At 40.7% G+C, this 21,097-nt stretch overlaps 1 protein-coding gene across 1 annotated transcript in view; it reads left to right on the top strand.

The window, feature by feature from the left end:
• Positions 1–19,238, top strand: part of dennd2b (DENN domain containing 2B) — a 47,856-nt gene extending 28,618 nt beyond the window's left edge. Inside the window, exons 8-19 of the mRNA XM_019358367.2 lie at positions 60–304; positions 1,020–1,129; positions 1,639–1,708; positions 3,863–3,940; positions 4,846–4,986; positions 5,108–5,256; positions 14,705–14,882; positions 15,805–15,846; positions 16,688–16,799; positions 17,829–18,068; positions 18,366–18,452; positions 18,757–19,238. Of these exons, the coding sequence (XP_019213912.1) occupies positions 60–304; positions 1,020–1,129; positions 1,639–1,708; positions 3,863–3,940; positions 4,846–4,986; positions 5,108–5,256; positions 14,705–14,882; positions 15,805–15,846; positions 16,688–16,799; positions 17,829–18,068; positions 18,366–18,452; positions 18,757–18,791 (1,487 nt within the window). The 3' untranslated portion in view covers positions 18,792–19,238. The remainder of the gene's footprint in view (positions 1–59; positions 305–1,019; positions 1,130–1,638; positions 1,709–3,862; positions 3,941–4,845; positions 4,987–5,107; positions 5,257–14,704; positions 14,883–15,804; positions 15,847–16,687; positions 16,800–17,828; positions 18,069–18,365; positions 18,453–18,756) is intronic.
• Positions 19,239–21,097: the final 1,859 nt, after the last annotated feature.

Below are 21,097 nucleotides of genomic sequence, written 5' to 3'. Positions count from 1 at the left end.
GTGAAGAAGCACCCTGACCCATAGAAAACCCTCTTCTCTGTGTAATATCTGTCTCTCAGATTTCATTCTCTACAAAAAACTGAAAATTTTGCGTGTATTATGTTTGCCCCGTTTCTCAGCTCACACCCAGAGGTTATTAAAGTTACAGTCCATCCTGCGACGAGCCCCGAGCTATCGAACACTGGAGCTGCAGCTCATCGAGTGGCAGGAGAGGGAACTTTTTGAGTACTTTGTGGTTGTTTCTCTGAAAAAGAAACCCAGCAAGAACTCCTACTCCCCAGAGGTCACCTACCAATTCCCCAAGGTAAAAGCCACAACTGGGTCCTGCTGCTGGTTGCCTCTGACAACTTTTACTTGGGGCGTAACAAGAATGCAGAGCCAGAATTGCTTTGAAACAAAGCAAACATGCAAAAAAAAAAAAAAAAAAGGCGACCATAAAATTCCTTAACCGACGTCACTAGGTTTTTAGAAATCACAAACTGTGCACAGATATGTCACCACTGAATGGTTTCCAAAGCATAAATAGTTCAGAACCTCCTGAGTGTTATTGTTACGTGACTTATAAAGCTGTTACTGCAATGATATTATTCTTACTATTAAAAGATCGTGTAGAGGGTTTCTAAAATTTCCCCCCATTTTGAGCCTTAAAACACTTCTTTCACATTTGACCCTGCAGGCTGTTTGAAGTTGTGTGGGTTATTACAGCTTATAAATTAAAGCCCTGTAGGTCTGTTTATAATTAAAAATAACCAGGATCCATTCACGCCACAGGAAAACCCCCGAAAGGGTATTTTTCTAATTACTGTTCAGCTGACGTGTACACTGGGAGAAGTTAATCTCAGACGGCCAGAGAGCACTCTCTGTGTAGTTGAATTAGAGAGGACATGAGGGAGTTTAACCTTGAACAGGAGAAAAGTTAGTCTGGTCATTTGTAGGTCATCCATGGGGGATTTTAATAAAGGATGACAGAGTTATGTGAAGGAGGATGAGCTGACTGGAATCCTCTCCTCACCTCACAGCTGGATAGGCCCACCAAGCAGATGAGGGAGGCAGAACAGAGGCTCAAAGCCATTCCCCAGTTCTGTTTCCCAGATGCCAAAGACTGGAGTCCGGTCTCAGAGTACAACAGGTACGTCCAGCAGTCTTCCACACAGTGTCAAATTCCTTTCCTTACCGGTCTGTTGGGCAACAGAAAAAAATAGAAACTATAGAAATTTCACATCTACCTCACCCTGTAAGGGTCACCTAAGGGCGACCCTTACAGGGTGAGGTTTAGGTTTTCCTCTGCTGAATAGATGCCAGCTTCTGAAATGACGTCTCATGCATGTTAAAAGTTTTTCCATTTGGCTCCGTTCTGTAAAAGGTGGATTTTTACTAAACCCAAATCCACAGCGGACATTATAACTGATAACAAATGATACTGTACTTTATTTAATCAATAACAATATACTAATGATGGTAATCTTTCACACACCTCCACCCTTTTATCTGTGCACTCCACCTGCTGCACCGTTTGAATGTATAACCATGCCAGGCCCAATACAATCGTGCTCTGTTTTATCACAAGTATCTGCTGTTGTGTTCACGACTGTGTCTTTGCGTTGCTCCTCATGTGCATATATTTGTTTTTGGCCTCAGCGAGACCTTCTCCTTCATGTTGACTGGGGAGGACGGCAGCAGGAGGTTTGGGTACTGCAGGCGCCTGCTGGTAAGCTGCTGTTCATCTCCCTGTCCGCACCCCGCTGAGCCCCTGTTTGTTGTGACAGACGCTTTTATTTGAACACTCGATGTAGTTTTCCTGTCGCGCTGCTGATGTGACCGTGTGCTGTGTCGGAAAAGGAAAGAAATCGCTAAGAATAATAATGTCAAAAAATAAAACATGAAAAACTAAACTGGGTGTGAAACGCTTGAAAAAATAGATGCGGACAAAGATTATCGCACTCACTGTTACAGCAGCTGAGCAGCGTGTGTGTGTGCCCAGTAAATACTTTAAATAGTGTTAGCAGAGCAACAAACACCCAAACTACACACGTGAGATTTCAGTGGCTACAAAATACATAAACTGAAAAAAAATATGTTTAATGAAATGTGCAGCTCTGTTGCATTTTAAATTGAATACACTTGGGAAGAAATATTGCCTTAAAAGATAGAACGCGGTCATAAAAAGCCCATAAAAATGTTGTAAAATATAATAATTGAAGATAAAAACCCAGTTAGGACTGACTCATTGAATTCAACAACGGTTTCTCGGGCGAGGCAAGACAAAAAGAAACCATGAAAAATCCAAACATTGTCATTCTGGAGCATTTCCTCTCCGTAATTAGGCTGGCGAATGCTTTGAAGTGTTTCGTTGAGCCTCCCATTTAGCTTGCGGGTGGAGAGCATGACTGTGTGGGATTCTGCTAATGTGCTGGCGATTTTTGTTTGCCGTTTGCCTTTGCAAAAAAAAAAAAGCGTGCACGCAGAATGCACGGTCTCAGACGCTTACCAGGAGCGTGTGTGCTGTTTAACAATCAGATTTCTTGGTATTCTTTAGATCAGCAAAGTGTTTTCTTATGCATGATCCGCTTTGTTGATCTGAGATTCTTTTTGATGGAAGCAGATTTTAATGACGGTAGACAGAGACAGATAGGGAGATGGGGAGAGAGGTGAGCTGCTCTCCTCCAGTAACTTTGTTTCCTCCCCGCTGTCTGTCCAGCAGTTGGCAGCAGCCGAACATTCCTGAGGACTTGAATCAAGCTCCACATAGTTGATTTAATCATCCATTTGGAAAGGCAGAGGAGAAACTAGAGGAGAAAATTGTATTCCTAATATGGACAAGTGGATTTGTCTGTGTGGCCTGTGTTCATTTGTGTCTGTGTTTTTAAGTGTCTGTGCCCCCGGTGTTTCTATTTGAGCGCACAAAGGACAGCAGATAGGATCAGACAGAGCAGATAAACCACCTATGTTTATCCGCATGAAAGACTTTCACCTCAGATGACAGATTGACTCAAAGACTTCACATTTAAGCATCTTATCTTCACGTTATCATCCGTGTAGTTTCATGGTCCCTTTATATATTTGTAATTATATACAATAGTGTTTGGAAGTCTTGAATCGCCCCTTGTTGGATTACTCTTCAATAACGTAGAGGTTCGTCCTCAGGGGAGGCCAATCGTGACTGATTGTGTTCAGTCGTGTGTTTTTTCTATCCAGGTATGCTTTTACTGCACGGGCAGCGTGTTTAGGATCATTGCTTGATAGATCAAAATCTGATGGTACTTTTCTGTACTTTTGTTAATAATTCCAACAACACCACTGGCTGAAGTGCAGCCCAAAACCATGACAGAGCCACGGCTGCTTTTTAAATTTAGTTATTTTTGGCATTTTCTTTAATAGAATGAACTAAAGAAATGTGAACAAATGATGTGTTTTTGTGACAGGCTGGTAGTAACAAAATGTCTAAAGTTGATTCTTTGTTTTCTATGTTGTGAGGATACAACACTGGTGCATCCCTTGAGTTTAGGTTCCTTGTTTATGCTTGAATGATTCATAGGTCAGTGTTAAGTGTCTTAACAAGCAAAAACAAATATTCCTGTGAAGATCATCAGGTACAAGGACTGGGCTGAAAATAAGCAAAATAACAGCCAAGAAACCCTCGAGAACTATTGCTCAAGACCACTTTAAAAAATTACAAAAAAATGTGTTTCCTTGGAAGTAAAATATAAAGAAAAGAGGTGTGACTCCAGACTTTTGGACAGCACTGGATATAGGGCTACCTTGTTAATCCCTTCCTTCAAGTGCATTTATAGTTATTATTTTTTTAAGGATATCTCTGAATGGGTCTCTTCTGGTAAAGAGTTTATTCTTTTTTCTCTTACAGCCGACTGGGAAAGGACCTCGCCTTCCTGAGGTGTACTGTGTCATCAGCAGGCTGGGCTGTTTTGACTTGTTCTCTACAGTGAGTTCAGTCTTGTCCTCTAGCCACACATACAGTCAATGCACACAGACACACACACACATAAAAAGCCAAATTTCTGCATGCGGTACTGTAGCTGTGGTTAACCTGTCTCACAGCTGAAGGAAAAGACTTTCAGCAGACCTTGTGCCGAACGCCTGTTCGTCAGTAAGGCTTGTTTCAGCTTCTTTTCCCTTTTTTTGTAACCCTCTGATTTCCCAGAGTAATTGTTTCTCTTGCTTTTTTCTCACTGGTGCTAACGCAGAACAGAGCAGTCACTCTGTGTGACTCTTTCAGCCTTATCTGATTCCTTTATTATTTCAGCCCAGACTGTTGAATGTTGAATGTTTTAAGGATATGGTGCATATAGATATAGAGACTGCAGTAACTGAGTAAAAGTAGAATAAGTTCCCCATATTGATGAAGTATTCACACACTGTCAGTATGGGTGTGTGCCTTTATTTGTACTGGTGTTTACTTCCTAGAACCAAACTAGTTTTGGATCCTGTGATATTTAAGCACCCTTAGCAGATGCCCAAAGAGAGCAAGAGAATGGCTGCGATGTTTCAAATGTAAATTAGATTTATAAAAAAAAAAAAAAAGCTATCATGATAAAGAAGGAGGTCAGTGTTTGATTTCAGAGGAAGCTGTATGTGTGTGAAGAGAGAGCAACAGGGGTGATATCATATGACCTCCAAAATGAGCAATTCCCCCAATCAACTTTCCAGACAGGAGGCAGCTCGGACCAAAACAGGCAGACAGGGACACTGGGTGGAATTTTCCTCACACAAAGGCATGGAAATAGATGCTTTTGCTATTTTTCAAAACAGAAACTGAGAGCTAGACAACTATGAGCGCTTAAAGCCACAACAGTATGTTTCCATTAATTGTCAACACCCTCTTTTCAGATCCTGGATGAGGTAGAGAGACGGAGAGGCATCTCAGCAGCTCTGGTCTATCCCTTCATGAGGAGTCTGATGGAGTCCCCCTTTCCCGCTCCAGGGAAGATCATCAAAGTAAAAACCTTCCTTCCCGGTGCAGGAAATGAGGTCAGAGCTACAGGCACAGGCACAACACAACACAACTGCTTTTTGTTTACGACCGTTAGCTCAGTACACTTTGGCAAAGTGCACTCAGTAAATCAGACTCACGCTTTCTGTGATCACTCAGGTCATTGAGTTGAGGCGGCCCACCGATTCCCGACTGGAGCACGTGGACTTTGAAAGTCTGTTCAAATGTCTCAGCGTGCGGCAGGTGATTCGCGTCTTTGCCTCGCTGCTGCTGGAGCGGAGAGTCATCTTTGTGGCTGATAAACTCAGGTAAGTGTTAGAGTTAAAAAATTGGTCTGCAAAGTTCACTGGTGCAACCATTTGTGCATACTTTATATTTGTATATCAAAAAAAATATCTCATTGGATACGTAATTTCAGACATTTTTTGTGATAAATTCTCCTGGGAATTTTTGAAAAGAACACCAAAATTTCAGACTTCAGCCTCAAGACTCAGACTTCAGCCTTCATTTTATATATAGATGCATCTCTGTGGGGTAGCGTTTAACAAATTTGCCTCACGCACACAAACATGATCCGTGGTTTGAGACCAGACACAAAGTTCTGATGAAAAATAAGGGAGCTGCTGAAAGAAGTTTTACTTATACTGTGATTATATTGGCAACTGAAATGGGAGCACACTTGTGTTCTTTCAGTGTGGGCTATAACAGGCATTTTCCCTCTGTGCCTTTACAAAAGGCTGTATATAAAAGAAAGAGTGCCTTAAACAAACAGCCGTCTGGGTACATTGAAATCTGTGGGAAAAGACAAGTCAGCTCCTGTGCTTCGTGACCTCAGCAAAAACTGTTCCTGAGTTTATGGTCTAGTTTCAAATCTTTTTTTATACAATATGATGCTTATTTTCCAAGTTGTTCTCCCTGTTAAAGTCAAAAGGGATATAGCAAGGTATGCTATATTGTGATTGATGGGTTGCTATCCACTACAGTAAAGTAGTGTGACCATATAGATAATAGAGGACATATTTAGATTTATTAATCTGGCTCAAGATGGACATGTGCATGGAGGGATAGTGGATATATTGGATAAAGGATGGAGCTGCCAGGCAGAAGGGAAAGTGGAAGACCACAGAGGAGGTTCATGGATGTAATGATGGAGGACATGCAGAGAGTTGGTGTGACAGAGGAGGATGCTAGGGACGAAATCATCCACTGTGGCGACCCCTAAAGGGGAGCAGCCGAAAGGAAAAAAGTTTGGCTTAAGAGGCCCTGACAGACTGGTTTGGTTTCCTACGCCTCCTTGTCATCTCAAATCAAAAAGTAGTTTAAGGATAGTTGGAAAGAAGCTTGCGTCCCTGAGTGCAGCGCACAACAAGAGATCACTTACATCAGCCGCGTGACCACTCAGTAAGCTGAGAATCTATATTAAATTAAATTCTCAATTTGTTCCAATCTGTGCGATGACACATCACACTCACTCTGTAGAGGAACTAGCAGGATAAGTGCTGTTTAGTGTCCAATCTGTTGTATCTAGAAAATTTCAGGGCTGCCTTAGTCTCATGCGGCCTATTGGAATCCCTCTTGTAAACACAGAGACGCGTAATAGCAGGGTTATGCTGTGGATTTGCCAACTGAAGCCTGACAGATGCATGTGTAACAGTTTCACTCTGATGTCTGATGTTTGGTAAGTATAAGAAAAAGTCAAGCAGCAGTGGAGTTTTGATATCAGAGGTGTAACGGGTCGCTTTCAAAGGAGAGGTAAAATGTGAAGTCTCCAAGGACTCAGTGTCCTCTTCTTACACAAAAGAGGGGGGTACTTTTAGAGCATTGGAGTCAAGGGTGGAGTGGGAGGAGATTTGAGTGGAGAAGTAATCTCTTCATGTATCAGAGCCCAGTTTAAACAAACATCAGTGGGGGCAGTGACTGTGAGGGGAAGGAATGCACTTCCTGTGTGTGCAACTCTGCCCTCTGTGATCTGTGGCTCAACTGTCACCATTTGACTTACGATGTCACGTTCACTCCCTACGTACAAGTGACCTCGCGCTCTGCGTCCCTGGAGAAAATTTGTCTGAGCTGCTCATTAGCAGAGCTGATAGCATCGAGGAGTCATAGGGTGGGAATCACAAAGTGACTCGAGATAGAGTATTATTATGATATGTTAGCAAATAGCAGCCAGTTCTGCACGGCACTCATTGTTGATAGATCTTTGTAATATCTAGCTCAAGTGATAAACAAAGCATACTGATGGCTTCCAGAGAATACAGTCTTATACCTTCTGGTGATCCTCAGACATTTCCAAACATCAAGTTTACATTTATAATTTTTGACAACTCTTAGATGGATTGTCATGAAATTTTTTGAAGCTGCTCTTGTCCCCTCAGGGTCATTTGAACTTTGGTGACCCCGTGTCTTTTTATTTACCACCGTCTTAAGTTTAAATTTCCAGATTTCTTCTTGTTTTTCTTTTTCTCACACTTATATGTTTCAGTTCATTAGACAAAGTTTAATATTAGTCAGCAATAACCAGATAAATACAAAATACAGTTTTTAAATCATGATTGAATTTATTAATGGAAAAAAAGCTATCCAAAACTACCTGGCCCTATATGTAAAAGTAATTACCCTACTAAATCTAATAACTGGTTGCGCCACCTTTGGCAGCAAGAACTGGCAATGAGTTTTACACACTGCTGTGGAGAAATTTTGGCCCACTCTTTTTTTGGACAATTGTTCTAATTCAGCCACATTGGAGGGATTTTGAGCATGAACGGCTTGTTTAAGGTCATACCGAAGCATGTAAATCCCAATAAAGTCGGGGTTTTGGAGTGACCACTCCAAAACCTTTGTTGTTGTTTTTTTGGGTTTTTTTTTGAGTCATTCAGAGGTGAACTTGCTGGTGTGTTTTAGATTATTGTTCTGCATAAACTGAGTGTGCTTGAGCTTCAAGACACAAACTGATGGCCGGACATTCTCCTTCAGGATTTTCTGTTAGAGCGCAGAATTCATGGTTCCATTAAAACGGAAAGTCGTCCAGGTCCTGAAGCAGCAAAGCGGCTCCATCACACTACCACCACCATGTTTGACTGTTGATAATCTTTTTATCAAGTGCTGTTGGTTTTACAGCAGATGTAATGCAATTCAAGATCATTGAGGATGATCCAGAAGATTTGTTTTTGAGACAAGTCTTTTCTTTTTCGGTCAGCAGTGGTTTTTACCTGGGAACTCTCTCATAGATGCCATTTTTGTCCAGTCTCTTTCTTATTGTTGAATCATGAACTCTGACCTTAACTGAAGCAAGTGAGGCCTGCAGTTCTTTAGATGTTCCTCTGGTTCTTTTGTGACCTCCTGGATGAGTCGTCAATGCGTTCTTGGACTAACTTCAGTAGGACAGCCGCTCCTGGGAAGGTTCATCTCTGTTCCAGGTTTTCTCCATTTGTGGATAATGGCTCTCACTGTGATTTGTTGGAAATCCCTTTTGTCTGATTTATTGCTTTTTGAGATCTTTTAGCTGCCTAAAAGATCTCTCAGTTATCAAGCCTGGACAAGGCAAGTGAAATTTAACTCAAACAAGGATGCAAAAAACTAAGAAAATAACTTTTATGACACTGTACCTAATTATTAAAAACTCTGAAATATAAACTGAAATATAATACCCGCTTCAGATTTAGTCCCAAATTTAAATAACTGAGAAGCAGAAGGTTAGTTAAAATGTAACGAAAGAAGACATAAAACTGAAAATCAAGTTCCACAAAACAAAAATAACATACACAACGTTTAAGGCAGCGTTCTCGACAGATACCTCTTAATGTTTGATCAGCTCAAACCAGTCCATGTTTAATGTCTATGGTTCTATGCATGTGTATATGCAGTACTGTCTTTTGATTTCATTTGAAAACATGATCTCTGTGCAGCTTTAATGACTCATGTGATAAAAGAGCTACTCCCTCTCCTTCTCTGGAACATAATCCATAGCAGACCGTGATATATGTTTCTTCCCCCTCAAATGTATACCCAACACCCGAAGGAACCGAGAGGAAAAGCTATTTTAGGCAATAGCTGCGTTCAATCAAGTCTCGTAAAAATGAACCGAGAGCTTTGCTGCTATTTCCAGAAGTTTTGCTGCTTCTACACAAAAGTCTGCAAAGACAAAGTCATTCACCCTCTGATGCCTGTAAAAACTAGTTGGATGTCTAATCACAGACACTCAGCATTAGCTGTACTGCTCTGTAATTGCTTTACTCAAGTGACCTGCAGATGTTGAATGAATTTTGTCAGTCCTGCAGGCTTATGTAAACAGTCACTGTCAGTCCTCAGGGTAGAGCTGAGAACGGTTACCAAATTAAATGTCTGGATTTATTGCTAAACATAAGCAGAGAAATACTCCTGCTGTATATTAGATTACCGATATTAATAATATGGTAATATGATTCTGTCCAACTGTGCATAAATATATTTAATTAAAATAGCTAACAATGCATTTTTGTGAAAATGAAAAAATTACATTAAACCTGCCAGCTTTAATCGCCAGTTTTTAGATACACCAGGCACGAATTTCTCTCCATGCACTGATAAAAAACATGAGGGCAAATTCCAAATCGTCCTTGTATCTTTTTAATTTGATTTATCACTTTATACACTTACCAGTGTATGTCTGAAAGAGCTGCGTAAGAGTGATTGAGTGGGCAACGAAGAAGAGAAAAGAATTTAATGAAATGTGAGAAGTCTGGCTTTTTGAGGAAAGAGTGAAAAGAGGAGGGAACTGTGAAGGGAAACAAAACAATAGCTGAAAGCCTTTCTCACAGCCATGGCGAATTAATCAAGCTCACTTTTCTGTGGTGCAGCAGGCTGTTTGTGTTTCTGCATAGAGCCGTTCCTGTGTCCTCTTATAGTAAAACTACATGATTGAAAAAAATATTAAAAAAGCACGTATGAGGCGTCGTGTTCTTGGTTTTGCACTAAATTGCCTAAAAGTGAACTGCAGCTGTGGAGCTCGCCAACATGTTTTGCAGCTGCAGATCTGCAATATTATGATCAATGTGGTGACTGTAGCGCTCAGACAGGTAGAATTATTGCTGTTGCTGTAGGCATTTTCAAATCAGCAGGTACTGCAGCGTGCTTGTTTCATTTAGTCCACGGTTGCTCTCAGACACTTTCTCTGGCGTGTTCTGCAGAGCTGGTACAAAGCCAAAACCACTTTTAGCAACTCATACACTTTCCCATGTGGTATTCAACTCATCGACCCGCTGTAAATATGTGAAATGTTTCAGTGGAGAAAGATGTGGCTATTACATGAGTCTGAGCAGCTGATTTTCACATCAGTGAGCATATGTAACGGTAGACACCTGCACACTTCCATTTGCTCTCCAGACAGCCTTGATTAAACTCGGACGTTATTGTGGTTTTAATAAGAACATGTATGGAGTTTTCCATCAGGGGGCCATTTCTCAGTGTAAAATAGTTTGTGCTGTTTGACTGAGACCCAGTGACTGGAGACCCTAATGCACAGGAAGTGAGGGAAAACCATTTGTGGGGCTAAAGGAGCAAGCAGAGAACATTCTGCTAAAAGGATAAAAATACACCACTGGGAGCTTTCCCTAGCTATACAGTTCTGCATGTACTCTGCTGCCACTTCGTGTGACTTCTAGGTGTTATTAGGGGCTTTGAAGGAGGCCCAACACTGAGGAGTGGTTTTGTGGATCAGCTGGCATGTGACAGCTGTGGTTTGGTCTTCTCTAGACCCGTCTGTGGAATTCGTCTTGCCAATCTAACCGTCCTAAGACTGGTTGATACAACACAGAGCTGCAAAGCATGTGATGATACAGCCTTGCCTCTCTTTTTCTTGAATACTGAAATTTATCCTACTCTTCTTCTGGGCTTCACAGACTAAGCCTCCCGATCCCATGTTTCCTGGAGTATCTGCCAATTCATCGTCACACGCATTAAACCAGGCCCAGCAGACCCATGAGAGCTAATATGTGAGGATTAGCTCCCAAACCTCAACACACAACAGCTCCGAACAGACGTCACCTCTGTTGAACTCTCAGGATCTTTGTTTTCTCTTCTTTTCTTGAGAGTGGCATCATAAATTGAAACATAGATGTATTCCATCAAATTAAATGAGTCAAATTAATTTCCGTGGTGTAGTTTTTTATTAGTAAAAAGGTATTAAAGCATTGAAACTCATGTATATTTACATATGTTTAAGTCAGCAAGTTTATTGACACACACTTTGTTGCTTAGGGTGTCATTGAATGGCAAAAACAGATTTTTTGTGCTCTTGTATCTACGTTAGGGTAACTCATTTAATTTCTAACATGTTCTCAATAATGATAAATACTAACATTTGCCATCTTACTTCGTACATAGCCTGCATATAAAAGCTGGACGTGCCTACTGTGATGTCACCCACGCGTTTCTGGACTGGAATCAAGGGTGGATCAGCAAAGCAAGCTAGCAAGCATGGTTAGGCCTCAGTCACCATATGGTAACGATCAGTCATGACAGAAAAAACAAGTGTGTCACAGTAAAATAGACCCCGTTTACACAGGCCTACAGAGTGGTCGGTTTCCCTAGCAACCAGTGAAGTGTGTATTCTGTCACTGGTTGGTGAGTGGTTTCTGGAGGTTGCTGGGAATCGCTGAGAGGGCTATGGTACTTCAGTGAAAAACCTCCTTGCAGTTACCTCGGTCACTAGCAGACTGCCCTTATTGCAGTTTGCATGGTAGATGCCAAATTGTCCGCAAACACTAGGAAACTATTTTCAAGCAAGAGTGAAACTGAATAGTGTTACACAAACCAGAAATGGTTAGTGTCCTGAGGGCGGCCAAGGCAAATTGTTTGCAACCAAATCTACCACAAGGAGGTTTTTGGTGCACCACGCTCCTTGTAACCAGTTTCACCTAGACTCAGCCTGAAGCCTCTAGCAGTCACTTACTGTCCGAGGCCTTAGAAAGCTGCATCTATAAACTGTAGAGATGAAACGCTAAGACACGGGTACTTGCTAGTTAGCGCTAACAGATAAATAAAATACTACAATTATACTCCTCAAAACTGAAGCACTAAACTTCTTGAATGATCTGGAATGAACACATAGTAGTATTAGTCATGATATTTAATTCAAAATGGTCCAAAAGTCACCTGCAACACAAACACGGGCAGGAAGTCCAGTTCAGTGACCCAAATTTGTGAGCGAAGCCTAGCAGGAGTGCTAGAGCTATATCGCCAGAGTATGATTCAAATAGGCTGCAACTAACTTTAACAAAGTCCAAATGGAGTACAGTTGTTATGAAGGGGAAAACTATCCACAGAGACCAAAAATATTTTTGTATAAAGCTGTAAAATTGCTTCTGAATGCAGTTTAGTTGGGGATTTTACCACAAGTGTCTATCACGACTTGTCTCAAGTGGCCACTCTAAGAACTGCAGTTTTTGTCACCTCCGACTTGGATTCTTTGTGAGTTGCTTTATTTTGATTTGTAGGGTTAAATTTCCCAATTAGCACTAGAAAGTACAGAAAGTACATCTAAGACAGAAGTACTGCTAGTTTTATAATTATGATGGTCACAAACCAAAGAATTTTAATTCATTCAGTGGTTTTGAAAAGATTTCCTCCTCTTCCCGATCTTCCTCCCCTCAACCCCAACCAGTCACAGCAGATGACTGAGGTTTTTTCCTGTTATAAGGGAGTTTTTCCTTCCCACTATCAACAAGTAGTTGCTCAAAGAGGGTTGTTTGTTTTCTCTCTATTATTGAAAGATGTTACCTTGACATGACTTTCTGTGATTTGGTGCCACATAAATGAAATTGAATTCAGTGGAATTTCACATTTAGAATAAAGTGGCACTGACTGACTTTGTGGCAATGTTGATGTCATGGCTAAAAAAAAGCCATATAATGGCCTATAATCCTTTCTGGTACCACCAATTTTGAGTGGCTAAAATCCAGCTTCTGTACTTATCTATACTGTACCAAGGAAAAAATATGGCTTTACCGTTTATTTAAAGTAACTCAAACGGTTTTATTTTAGTGTTTTACTGTTCTTTACCAATCAATGAATAAGGAGGCCAAAAAGCATTTTTCTTCTTATTTTATGACCTGTGTATGCCTGAAGCTTTGGTCTAGATCAAACGGGAATGTCCCACTCGCTCTCCAAAGTTGAGTGGCAACCTCTGGTAGTGCGGAGTGTTTTCGTTGCAAGTTCATTTTCTCCCAGGAGTATGCGGTCGGGGAGTGAGTGTAATTGATCCTTTTTGGTATCAGTGGTGTGCAGGGCTGTGTGTAGCCTGTGGCGAAGGTTTTCAGAGATCTGTGCCCCATCACTCCCTGTTGGAACTCGTCAAACCCAGGAGACGGGATCTGTTAGGAATTATCAAGCCCTCCTCAGGCAAATGGAAATCAGACTGGCCAAAGCAAAGCTGCAAGTGCTTCATGTTGTGAGTGAAATGTAAAAAAAAAAAGAAGGTTGTATGCTGTGGTTATTGTAGCCTTTGGGTTTCGCTGTTGTAATTTTATTTTACTCTGTCTAGAAAACATTTTAATCTTGTCAATTTGACTCATGGGAAGTTCAGAAAAAAAACTCTGGAAGACATGTAGCTGGACTGGATATTGTGGAAAAAAAAAGCTTTGGGAGTTTGTCAGTTTTCTCTGTATATTGGTCAGTAAAGTTCCTCTGCGCTGAAACAGAAATAGGTCACATAAAAGGGAGGAATTTTTGTTTGCTGTTCTGCTGTTGATGAAATGTATATATCTCAGATAACGTGCGTCATATACCATGTTTGATCCCTGGTCTCGGTCTTGAGCTATACTGATTTAGTGGTTTGTGTGTGTGTGTGTGTGTGTGTGTGTGTGTGTGTGTGTGTGTGTGTGTGTGAGAGAGAGAGATTGGACCCACAGTTTATTTTCACTCTCTTTGTGTACATGGACTGGACAGTATGTAGAAGACTGAGGGGAGTCTGGAGGGGGGGCGGGGTCAGCCACTGTCAACAAGCGACGGATCGTGAGAAAGACGTGCTGCTATTTGTGAGCTTCATGTTATACCACAGCTGTCGAAGTTAAACCGAGTTGCTGCTTTTTGTTATTGCGTCAACAAGACTCCAGCTTAACCATAGCAACATGTCAGAGTCACGCCACCCCTGCAGACAGAGTGGGGCAATCTCAAAATAATGCCGTTTATGGGGTTACGTTTCCTCGTTGTGGTCTATAGTAAATGGCGTTAACTGTTGGCACGAGAAGTGGAAGTGCAATAAATTAAGGCATTAATTTTTCCAGAAGCTGTGATAATAAGCTGCGATAACGTAAAAACTTTTGGGGGAAAGAAAAGAAAAACAAGTGTATTTGTGGAAGCTCAAGAACAGTCTGTTGGATCTGGCTGCACCTCAGATGAGCTGCAGGAAGAACAAAGAGTCCGAATACTTAGCTGTACTGTTATGGCTCATTTAAAGGCAACAGTTTCAGGGAAAAGAGGATCAAATAGTCATTTAACTTGGAGAATTGGAGTGTAGTGATGGAAATACATCGGCTGTGCTCCAATAGTTTGGAATGTGGCCCCAGTTAGTGATTTAGTAGTAATGATTTTCCAAACATTGCATTTTAAAGAAGAATATAACGTTCAACTTAGCATGACCGCAGCAGGTGGTGCTTTCTGAGTAAATGCTTGACTGCACAACCCTTTCAGTGTTTTTTTCTCCCTGTTTCAAGCTTGTCTGAATTAATCTGGTTAAACATGACTGATGTGTTTGCCTTCCTCTTTGTCTCCCATCATCAGCACCCTGTCCAGCTGCATGCATGCTGTGGTGGCGCTCCTCTACCCCTTCTCCTGGCAACACACCTTCATCCCGGTGCTGCCAGGGTCCATGCTGGATATCGTCTGCTGTCCCACTCCCTTCCTGGTGGGGCTGCTATCCAGCTCGATGCCTAAACTCAAAGAGCTGCCTGTAGAAGAGGCGAGTAGATTGTATTTAGACCATCAACTTTTCAATTTTCATGTTGATGTCAGCGATGTGTAAATGTTGCTGCGTAGAGTCCTGAATCTAAGGGATTTGGATGATAAGCTAAAACAGTGCAGATCCACAGTAATTCCATTATGACCTGGCAACTGTGGCTGTTTCTCTTTCTGCCTCTGTTTTTATTATACTAGGGAACTAGCCAGGTGACGTCCAAATGATAAAAAAAAAGGAAAACTGAGGTCTCATTTTTAGACCGCAGCTTTCAGACCTTATTAAACAACTTTGTGTGCCTGCTTCTCAAGTATGAATACTTTTTTTGACTTAAAATGAGTATTTAGGGTTTTTTGGGCATCTACCAGCTGAGCGAGATGTGCACTCCAGCCGGGGTAAATTAGTTGATCAGTAAAAATAATGGTTACAGGTTTAAGACCAAGTCTTTCTACAAAACAGAATCTGGGTGAAGTAAAGTGTAGCAAGACTTCACTACACTGGTCTGTATCACACATGGCTCAATGTGGATGGACGGATGGCATCTGTGCTCTCCATCTGATTCTTTCTTTCGTATAAAATAAATATTTTGGCAGGGGAAGCCGCGTGAAATGAAATGGCCATTAGTTTGTTACAAAAGTGTTACTACACCCAGTTTTTTTCCCAGCATTGGCTGCATTAATGTATCAAACTGAGAAGCGACCATGTTAATCAGAGTTAACACCGACCCAATAACGAGTTGTTCGCGATGCCAGAAACCTGTTTCTGTCACTCTTCCAGTTTGTGATTCATTCATTATGACATTTCCAAAGTATGTTTACATCTAACATTGAGCCATTTTATGCAGAGTGCACTTTAAAGTTATATAATTCACCAAAGAGTTCTCATGTGTGCTGATCAAATAATGATATCCTTCTTTTCTCTTTTTTAGGCTTTATTGGTCGACCTGGAAACTGACCGCTTCATTAGACAGGTTGGTCTATGCATTTAAAAAGAAAACCATTAGCATTAGCATGAGCAGTGACCACTGTGCCCCAAGTGGTAATGTAAAGATAATGGCAAATTTCCATGTTCTTCACTCTTTTGCTCAAAAACATTAATTGACATTTCTTTTATCTGGAACAATATATTAATAGGTAAAAGCAGCTTTAATTGTGACTTAACTCAGAAAAATTCAACAATTTTAAGTTCAAGTCCAAAACTCAGGATAGGAGTGTAATGACTAGATGAAGTAACGAAGCACACAGAGGTGATCTGGCCCAAGGGAAAAAGCCAATAAGGCATAGGTGAACTACATCAGACAACAACGAGGGTGGGAAAAGAACAAAGGCAGGAAGTAAAAATATAGCCACATTATGGAGAAAAAAAGCTACAAAATAACACAGGAAGTGACGGAAAGAAAGACATAGAACACACCTTCCTAGGCAAACAGGAAGACAGTGAGGAATGCAGAAAGCAGGAAAACAGTAAAGAAAAAGAGAAAAAAACCTAAGAGGAACCGCAGAGATCATTCCTGGGTGTCCTGGTTTTCTGTGGCAACATGTAATTGTGGTGTAACAGCTGTCACAGCAAAATGTCTCAATAATGTGTGTTACACAGCAGTAACTAACTAAAGTTAGCAGACAAGAGCGATCATGAGTAAGGAACAAAAACAAACAAACCAAAAAAACCTGACTGTATTAGGCCGAGTAGGAAGACTGAAACATTTCTTATTCCAAAAATTAGACAGTCATGCTCGTAAAAGGTTGCAGAGCATCTTCTCCACGTCATTGTTGTCGATCTGTAGTAACTCCAGCGCTTTCAACTGTCTGTAGATGGATGACGAGGCATCGCTGTTGCCGCGGAAACTTCAAGCAGCTCTCGAGCAAGCGCTGGAGCAGCGGAATGACATCATCAATCAGGACTCAGACAGTGAGTCAGACGAAGGTGAATAAGTGACTGAACATTCTCGGTAACACGGCAGATGTTCTTCTTGTTAATTAGGGCGACAGCGTGCGCGGTCTACAAGTCTGTGAAACTGGCTAGGAAATGACGTGTTCTGTTCTGCTGACAGTGAGTCATGAAAGGCTCATCTTTGAGATGAGCTAATGCTGTTTCTGGTGGTAGTAGTGTACATTTCAAGCTGACTGGAGCATAAGTGCAGTTGTTTCTAATTCGTCAATGTCTCTATGTGTAGTTCCCATGTGCCCTCGCAGTCAGGATTCCCAGTTTTCACCCAGGAGGCCAGGGTTTGACTCCTGGTGTGGAAATGAGGCTTTTATCAAGGAATCATGAATGGCTTACCTGTAATGGGCTGTCACAACATGCTTTACGGCACAGAAACAAAGAGAATTTTGACATAATAAGGCCAAATCATTTGTGTTTTTTTAAGGCTACTTCAGACAGTCTTATCTCTGCTTTCCAAATTCCCCTCCAAGACCAACAGCTAACACTCTGTGTGGTTATGTTACATGTGCCAAGTGCCACTCATAACCAGTTCTCACTAGTCCAGAAAGCCAACACACTTGTGCAACCCACAGTATAGTCCCATTGGACTGTAGGTGAAGGGAAAAATGAAACTACAACTACAACAATTAGCTTTCTTGTGCTAATATTAGTGGAAAGTAATAAAAAACAACAACAACATGATTAATCAAGAAAAGAAATAAGTAAAAAATATTGACCTGTGGTAAACTAGCCTTGGATGACAGTTGTAGCTCTGGGTGCTCTGATGGGCAGGATTTCAGGTTTTTCCTGCAGTGTCATTGTGCTTCACTTGACATCTTGTGACATGGGATAAACACAAAGCTGTCACATCATTACTGTTATGTCTCAATTTTGTGGTTAACATGACTGAGGTTTGGTCTTTATTCAACAACTTTACTTTGCAAGCACAGCAAAATTCTTGATCTTCAAGGTTTAACAAAAGCTGTGGGCACATTTTATCGATTAACGCCTTCGCTTTTATCCCCGCAGAGTATAACTCCCTGAACAGCCTGGTGTCAGAGGCGTTCATCCGCTTCTTCCTGGAGACCATTGGACATTACTCCCTGTTTATCACTCAGAATGAGCGCGGGGAGCGCATTTTCCAAAGAGAGGCCTTCCGCAAATCAGTGGCATCGAAGAGCATCCGCCGTTTCCTGGGAGTCTTCATGGAGTCTCAGATGTTTGCAGGGTTCATCCAAGACCGGGAGCTCAGAAAGACACGAGCTAAAGGTAGACTGTTGGTCTCTGAGTGTCAGCTGGGTCTATGAACGCTCTTTCTTCCTTAAAACATTTCATGAGAAAGCTGTTTGCTTTTCTTTGTGGATTTCCACCCCTGCATTCCTGGTGCTCTCTGTGCAGAAGAAAGCATTGCACTTGCACTGACCTCTAGTGGCTGAAAGTTTTTCATCAGCATGCTTTCTCACTGAATCACAGCAGCTCCCTGAAGTATTGATGTTTCATATTCTCGTTCTTTTTCCTTCCTTTTTCTTTTTTTTTGAAGAAAAATCTCTGCTGTTGTGTTGACAGGTCTGTTTGAGCAGCGGGTAGATCAATATTTGGAGGAGCTGCCAGACACAGAGCAGAGTGGAGTCAACAAGTTCCTCAGAGGCCTTGGTGAGTTCAGAAGCAGACATATTTTAGGAGCTGGAAAGTTATAAACAGAAATATCAAATATTTATTCTGCGTATGCTAATGTCATCTGAACAGGCAGAGCTACACAGCAGCTTTTACTAAACCTCTGCACACTTTCACTCTCACTTTTTATTGTAAATATCTCACATGACATGAGCTAGCTGTGATAGGCTTCACCAATAAGAACTTAAACATGGATGTTTGCCAGTAATCAGATTTTTGTTTATACTGAATATTCGTGGCTTCGTTTCACACCGCTTAATAGATTCATGTATTTTATTTCCAGGAAGTAAAATGAAGTTTCTCCACAAAAAGAACTGAGGAGAAGACCTGATCTTTCAAGTCTCTGCGTCAAGACGACTCCCATTTTCCTCCTTTGTTTTGTTTTAAATGTTCTAAAAGCATGTACATATTATTTCACTGTAAGCTGTGATACTCTTCAGCCTATGTTTATAGTATGAGATAGCAATAGCAGGACGGTACACAGCAAGTGAGTCGTAGAGTAACCACTGATGTCTAGTCGTGCTTGTGAAGAGTGTTATCGGAGTGTGTGAGTGTATGTGACTTGAAATGGGTTGCAGGTGGGCGTAGATGTACAGATATGTTTTACTTTTTGCATTATTTTACGACAGTGTTTTTCTCTGTTTGACCTAAAGCTTATTCAAAAACTGTACATGCAATACAATGAAGAAAATGGTTTGAACTCTTCCTGGAGATTTTTACAGTCTTTTATTAAAAGTGATCATTAAAATTGTTTCAGTGCCCGAGTGTAAGCGTTGAGCTTAAACTTTACTCTATTCTTTATTCTTATTAAGCTTTATTCATTCATTTTATTATCAAAACAAGGCCCAAAGCAGTACAGACTTCCCAGTCAGACACAGACATATATTTCACATTTTGCCTGATGATGAAAACTCACCTCCTTTTACCGCTGACATCTCAATGACAGCCGCTCCCAAAGCTGTGCATTAGGTTGGTAAGATCCCAAAAGGCGCAGTAGTCTAACACCGGCTACCACATGCTGCTGGTAACCTAATTACGTCTGTGCACATCACTCCGGTGGCTGTCGCTGCCACGCTGTTATTAGCTCTCCTAACTGAGCGGCTCGCTGTTGATTCCAGGTGCCATGGTGCTTTTCTCCTGCCAGTGTCTTTATCGCAGTTAAGAGTGACATTTGATGTGAAGTGGTCGTGCAGAGACTTTCGGATAAAGAACTGAGAAGAAGAATTTTTTTGCTTGAGCAAAAGTTGTGAAATCAAGTTATAATAACAGTGAACCTACAATTATGCTTTCAGAATGTAGTAAACACACACAAGTACTAGTATTTAATATTTTACTGTGGAATATTATCATTCATAGATGTAATAACTGAGAGTTTTACAATCCCCCAGTCCACCTGACATTACAGTGTCTCACCACTTTAACTTCCTGTGACCTGAGATTGTATTTTGATTTCTTCTAGTTATTTGTGATTAGAACCTCAGTATGTAAACCAAACTTCCTCTTTGAACAGGAAGTTTACGAAAAAAAAGAAAGAAGAAGAAGCATCTCCTCATATGAGGATATTGGTTTTCTTTTGCAGCGCAGCACAATAAAGTCAAAGCTGCTTAACACAGCATGCAACACTTAATAAACAGAATGAAACCCGAAATATCTTCATGTAACAACAAAGGGTGACAGGAAGTTAAATGTCGCAGCTGAATCCAACTCTTATGTTGGTGGCTCTGTTATTTAAACATATTTTTATTTTTAAACAGATTTTTTTTATATTCATCTGAAATATGTTTAGGAAAAAAGTAAAAAGTGCAATAATTCCCTTTAAAATTGATTGCAGCTACAGTGGCATAAAGACATACTCAAAAAGTATCTCATTTAAAAATTAAGTAAATGTAAGCTCCTAAAACCACCAACATACTGCTAAAATTATGGCTGTACTTTAACTTGTGGACTTGTGCGGATATGTGCTGCTACACAGCAGCAGGGCAAATGGGGTAAACTGGCCAAGTGGCTGCATTAAAACTGGTCCTGCAGATTATAGTATCAATAATTCAAGACCAGGAAAGGATGAGTGTGTAGAGTGAGGGCCTTAAATTGGGAATATTTACCTGCTACTTCTTTAATATGTCTAAGAAAATGTTTTAATGTTCTATTTGTGACCACTATGAACGACGGCTTCACTCGCTTGACTGATTTAAAAAAGAAATCTTTGAATGTTTTCACTGCTTTAATAATAAAGTATCCCATATCTTTATTTTATTTTAACTAGATGACACTTTTAAAGTCATACATGCTATTCATGTTGTTTGATTTGAGTGTTGAGATTTTAAATGGACCATTCACATGTCCGCTGAATTTCTGTACATTTAGTCAGGCACTAAAGTCATCTATGATTTTCAGATGCTTGCTTGATCAAGCAAGCATCTAAACATAATTTAAAAAACATAATTACAAAACGCTTTAGAGACCAAACACAGTTAAACTATGTATTTTAGCTAATCTCCGAAATTTAACAGGTGAAATGATGCTGCAGTAATAACTCGGCGATAAAATGCGTAATATTTTAACACTATGGCACTTTTTTTTTTTTACTCAGAAATTGATACATGATTCCCGTTTTCAGAAAAATG

Source organism: Oreochromis niloticus, linkage group LG1 (genome assembly GCF_001858045.2).
Source record: "Oreochromis niloticus isolate F11D_XX linkage group LG1, O_niloticus_UMD_NMBU, whole genome shotgun sequence".
Lineage (NCBI taxonomy): Eukaryota > Metazoa > Chordata > Actinopteri > Cichliformes > Cichlidae > Oreochromis > Oreochromis niloticus.
Note: the sequence above shows the minus strand (reverse complement) of the source record. Positions and strands in the feature narration are given on the sequence as shown.